The sequence below is a fragment of the Oratosquilla oratoria genome, chromosome 11 (assembly GCF_046742065.1).
Source record: "Oratosquilla oratoria isolate Oo_2021 chromosome 11, ASM4674206v1, whole genome shotgun sequence".
NCBI classification, from domain to species: domain Eukaryota; kingdom Metazoa; phylum Arthropoda; class Malacostraca; order Stomatopoda; family Squillidae; genus Oratosquilla; species Oratosquilla oratoria.
In genome coordinates, this window is record NC_134787.1 from 14,093,023 (window position 1) to 14,095,522 (window position 2,500).

The 2,500-nt window shown below is 41.4% G+C and overlaps 1 protein-coding gene across 1 annotated transcript in view; it reads right to left on the reverse strand.

Annotated features, from left to right (window-relative positions):
- The window catches only part of LOC143029973 (uncharacterized), a 13,382-nt gene that overhangs the window by 818 nt on the left and 10,064 nt on the right, over nucleotides 1–2,500 (reverse strand). The window contains exon 7 of the mRNA XM_076193185.1: nucleotides 24–182. Coding sequence (XP_076049300.1) covers nucleotides 24–182 — 159 coding nt within the window. The remainder of the gene's footprint in view (nucleotides 1–23; nucleotides 183–2,500) is intronic.

Consider the following 2,500-nt stretch of genomic DNA (forward strand, 5'->3'; position numbering starts at 1 on the left):
CTCTTCTCCCAAGCCTCACCTACCTGCACGTTGAATTTGTCCAGATCGAAATTTTCGATGATGGCCATCTCTCCGCCCTCGACATCGAGCGAGAGGAGGTCGACTTTCGACACCTGGAGAGCCAGCAAGAGGGACTGGAGAGGGAGGCACTGCACCGATGTGAACCACGAGGACTGAAAGTCCTAAAATGGCAATGATAAATATGTAAACAAATTAATATCTAAATAAATCAATCGGTAATACACACACACACTCACACACGCACACATACACACACATACATGTATATATATATTGCTATAGTTGGGCAACAGATCCTCTTTTAGGCAGATGTCATTGACATTTGTAGCAGCTTCTGCATTCACGAGTTTTTGCTGACATTCTCGACTTTTCTTATGCTGGCGAACTGTGTCGTGTTAAGTTCTCTAGTTATTTGGCCAAATAGCATTGGTGGTATAGGTAAAGGGATGGCAATTATCTTCTTAATTTTATGCAGAGCTTTCGCCAAGCATAATGAGCACAGTGCGTGGGGGATGATTATATATACATAATACGCGGATCACAAACACTTCAGTGCTGATCCGGTTAACCAAACAAGAAGCAGAACGCGTAGCGCCGCTCGCTGGCCAATCGGCCGTGAACCTAAAGCGGAGCTCAACGTCTTATGATGTGAGGATAGTGAATGGGTCCGGAGTCTCTCTGTTCATGGTAGGGGTTTTATCTTTTATGTATAAGGCTTCTAGGATATGAAGGCGTGTGTGGTTTGTTTCTGTCTGTAAAATAGTGATGCCTGCAAATTCTTTCTTGTCAGTGGGGCCTGATGCACGTCTTCATGGTGTCGTTTGATAGCGCCGTTGGAGAGGTGAAGTGTAAGACGCCTCGTGAGCTTCGTCGTAGTCATCCCTATGCATGTTTCATTGAGGGCTTCACAGTTCCCTTTCCTGCAGGAGTATTCATACACGAGATGGCTACGTTGAAGTTCCGGTGTCCTCTGACAAGGGTTGTTCTTGATAAGGAATTGGGATGTCTTCATGTTTTTAAAGAAAATAACCAGACCTATTTTGTCGTTGTCGTTGGTGGGTTTCACGCTTCAGCATCGAGGGATGTGATATCTCCTTCGGCATCCACGCCTTGGAGGATGGACAAGAAGTCAGCCGCAGACTCATTGTTGTAGTCCCTAGGAATGAGAGGTGTTAGGATGGCGTTCAATCTTTCGGCTAAATGGTAGGAAGGAGTTGGGATCTGAGAGACGATGGGTCGCAATGGGTTGTTCTTCTTTTGAGTTTTTACGTTGCCATAGCAGTAGCCTGGGGGGAAATCCCTAGACAGCTACTGCAGCTTAGTCCCATCCATGTCGGCGTTCACAGCGTCAATGATTTTATTGATTTTTGCCTTGAGGGCTTCGATGGGGTTTCTCGTAATCCTCTGGAATTTAGACTTGTCTGCGAGCAGGGTCTCAAGCTTACCAGTGTACTCATTGGTGGGAATGAGGACAGAGCTGGCGGCCTTGTCTGCTCTCCTGATGGTGATAGAGGCCTCTTCTCGCAGTTGTTTGGCTGCTTCCTTATATATATATATATATATATATATATATATATATATATATATATATATATATATATATATATATATATATATATATATATATGTATATATATATATATTTGACAAGAGAAAAGACAAATGTATGGAAAGATTGGTGTAAGTAAAGTCCAAGAAGGAGCAGAAGTACTCTATTCTCTAACGTTTCGACAGAGTCTTCTTCAGAGAGATGATGGTACAAGCAAATTGAAATACATTGTTTATATACTAAGCGGGTCATCTGACAGGTCGCCATGGGATAGAGTTCGCTGTATGTGTCCCCTTGATGATCAATCTTGCTGTTACGTGTGCTAAATTTACAAATCCTTCTCTATGATTGGTTGAACTTAAAGAGTTGATATATGCATCTGTTCCAATTAGGCATATGGCCGTGTTATGTAGCGTGTATTACTAACGAATTAGATGTTCTGTGGTGTTCCAGAAACTTCACGAGGAATTACAAAACGATTATACGAACACAAGAACGACATGCAACACCACAGAACATCTAATTCGTTAGTAATACACGCTCCACAACACGGCCATATGCCTAATTGGAACATCAACAAAATCTGACACACCGGTATGAAAAAGACGACAAGAAAAACTATCGAAGCTGCATATATCAACACTTAGTTCAATCAATCATAGATAAGGATTTGTAAATTTAGCACACGCACACGCACACGCATAATGACCAAAACATTATTCATTTTACAAAATGATCTTGAATATTTAGGAATTTTGCAAAAAGAACACACTTTTATTCATTTTGTAAATTCTTCAGTAATCTTTTTGGACAATTTGCATAATATCCAAACAGTAGGTGGTGATCAAGCAAAAATGTGCAAACAACAGTCAACCTTCACCTGTGTACAGTACTAATTCAACAATCGCCTGTCCCTGCAAGTGTCATTAA